Source organism: Rhagoletis pomonella, unplaced genomic scaffold, assembly GCF_013731165.1.
Source record: "Rhagoletis pomonella isolate Grant_MI unplaced genomic scaffold, Rhpom_1.0 Rhpom_scaffold_00006, whole genome shotgun sequence".
NCBI lineage: Eukaryota > Metazoa > Arthropoda > Insecta > Diptera > Tephritidae > Rhagoletis > Rhagoletis pomonella.
In genome coordinates this window covers 62914912-62917682 of record NW_023458560.1, presented here as the reverse complement: position 1 = coordinate 62917682, position 2771 = coordinate 62914912, and the positions used below count along the sequence as shown (strand labels likewise).

Below are 2771 nucleotides of genomic sequence, written 5' to 3'. Positions count from 1 at the left end.
TGACGGGTGGTACACGACGTTTTGTGCTTAGGGCGCACGTAAAAATGGAGTTAAGAGGTTGAATGCTATACCGGAGGTGAGAAATATCTAAAACAAACACGCTGTAGTATTTGTATATCGCCCTCATGCCTACCACGAGAACTAAGTGACATTTTTAATTGCTTACCAGAAAGCAGGGAGCCTGCAGAAGTCGGTATAAAGTTATTTTTGGACTTTTATTTTGTTTGAAATAAAATAATCGGTCAACCCGGACTTTTATTTTTTTAGTCCAGGAATAACAGTTAAAGTTGGACAAATATTTTTTAAGGTTGTAATAAAGTTCCTTTCCTAATAATAAATAAACCGGTTATCGAAATTTAAGAAATTTGTTATCAAATGAAAGAGGACTAAAATAGCTTTCAAAGTGAAATATTTAAACGAGGAATGTCACCTATTGAAAAATATTTCAATTAAAAATGTTATTTAATTACCATGGGACAATCCTTGGACTTTGTATGTAAATGAATTTATTCTGTATTAAATTATAAAAAAATATATTAATAGATAGTAACCTTTGCTTAGCTATTCCTGTTTCAATGCTATTTCATTCCTCTTTCATTTGGTACTAATTTTTTTTTTATTTGGATAAGCGGTTGGTTTATTATTAGGAAAGGACTTTTATTTCGGCCTTAAAAAATATTTGGCCAGGCTTAGCTGTTATTACTGGACTAAAAAAATAAATGTCCGGATTTTTCAGTTATTAATGGAGTTTTTCCCAAAAAGTTCGAAAAATAAAAAAAATCGGAGATTCTTGTCCCGGGATCAAAGGAACATTAATAACTTTCTCCTACGACAATATTTTGACCCGTACTTTTATTACATAAAAAAACTGTTATTCTCAAAATGAAAATAAGTAAAGCTTTCTATGGCTTCTAAAACAGTGTGCAAATCTCGTAATTTATTTTAATATCGCTTAAAAAAGTTTAGGTTTTATCAATCAGTAAACTAAAGAAACGCCTACATATTTAAAAGTTTATAGAAATATATCGTGCCCTAACCTCCAAAAAATAGTAAGCGACATTTTTTTCAAAATTTGCTTTTTGATGCAGAAATGCTCCTAGACCATCGATTTGCATTTGTACAGCAAAAAGAAAATTTTGAAAAAAGTTCGCTTACACTTCCTACGCGGTTAAAGCTCAATATGTATGTACATACATATCGTTACCTTAATTCACAAATGCCCTGACCAACACTTTTTTCGAAACTGCGTTTTTTACAGATTATGGTAGGATATATTAAAATACATCTCCACTAAAAATTTGAAAGTGTTAGTAACAAAAACAACGAAATTACATACCACTTTTTAAAAAACCCTAATGTTTTTATAAAGTTTTTGCTTCGCTTTGGTTGGTTAGAGCCTTTGTGAATTAAGGTAACGATGTGTATATTAAGGCAAAGCATCGAAAAAAAGTCACTTTAGTCCTCTTTGATAAGGATGAGCTCGATATACACAAAAATATCTGTGCACTACTAAAAAGCATTCTAAAAACTTGGCTTTCTAAAACTAAAAACATACATTTTTCGGAGTGTTTTTAAAATTCTATACTAAAACTGATGATGTACAAACATTTCAAAACGTCTACAAATATAAATAAATTGCATCCCATCGCTTTTATGTTTCATGTCGCCACACTAAAATTGCATTTTTGCACTTCATCCATGCCTCATGACATAAACATAACTGTACATATCCAAAAGCATTACATAAATGTTCATAACTTTTCAGTTGACTCCAGTTTTTAATTATCTGTAAAATCCGTTTAATAGGCCTGTAAATTTTATAATATTGATTGAATTTTTATTTGTGGAAATAGCATTAAATATGTATACAAATTTACCTCAATCTTATAACATTATTGGCTGCTTTATGTAAAATGTGCATACAGAATTGGAACTATATTAATTTAATAATCATTTATATGAGCAAATTTCATATAAATACATATTTCACTATGCATCAAACCTCGTTAGGCTGGATTGAGAAGAAAATATGGTTATTCACAGCTGCCTGGTTATCCGGATATCTGGTATACGATTACATATATTTTTTTAATATGTTTGCAACAATAAAATAAGCCAAGGAATAATAATCCATAACCAGGAAGGTGCGAATACCTACTATATTATTCTGATTATATATATATATATATATTTTTTTTCATTTTTTAAACGTTTCATAAATTTTAGGCAAAGTTTTTTTAAACAGATTCCGACTTTATAGATTATATAACATAACTATAATAACATTATAGAATTTTCTTTTTCAACTTTCTGTAAACTACGTCTACAGAGCAGAGGTTCAAATATTGAACCGAGTTTGGTAGAAATCAATAAAGCAAATACACTCACGCAGTTATGTATGAGTCGGCTGACCCACTTGTATTTGCCAAAAATCTATAACAATCGTATATCTTGTTAACTGCATGTTATAAGTATTAACTTGGAGTAAATTAGCAAGTTTAATTAAAGAAATATCGAATTTTTCGTATTTTTCTAAATTAGTAAAACCGTGCCAGAGATAAGCATATTTAATCATAAGTGGTCGGGGCTACGTCCGTTTTTTTTTTCTAATTTTGCTCATCGTTTTTTCTGCATTGTAAATATGTTTAGTGAATTGACTTTACTAGCTACTAAAATATCGCAGTTTTAGTATTTCCGCCAATTGCCGTTATAAGGGAGGTAGGCGTGGTTATTGTCCGATTTTGCCCATTTTCAATACCATCTGTCCTTAG

At 30.0% G+C, this 2771-nt stretch overlaps 1 protein-coding gene across 1 annotated transcript in view; it reads left to right on the top strand.

Moving 5' to 3' along the window:
- The window catches only part of LOC118742028, a 135793-nt gene that overhangs the window by 126641 nt on the left and 6381 nt on the right, over positions 1-2771 (top strand). The window contains exon 10 of the mRNA XM_036473995.1: positions 32-76. Coding sequence (XP_036329888.1) covers positions 32-76 — 45 coding nt within the window. The remainder of the gene's footprint in view (positions 1-31; positions 77-2771) is intronic.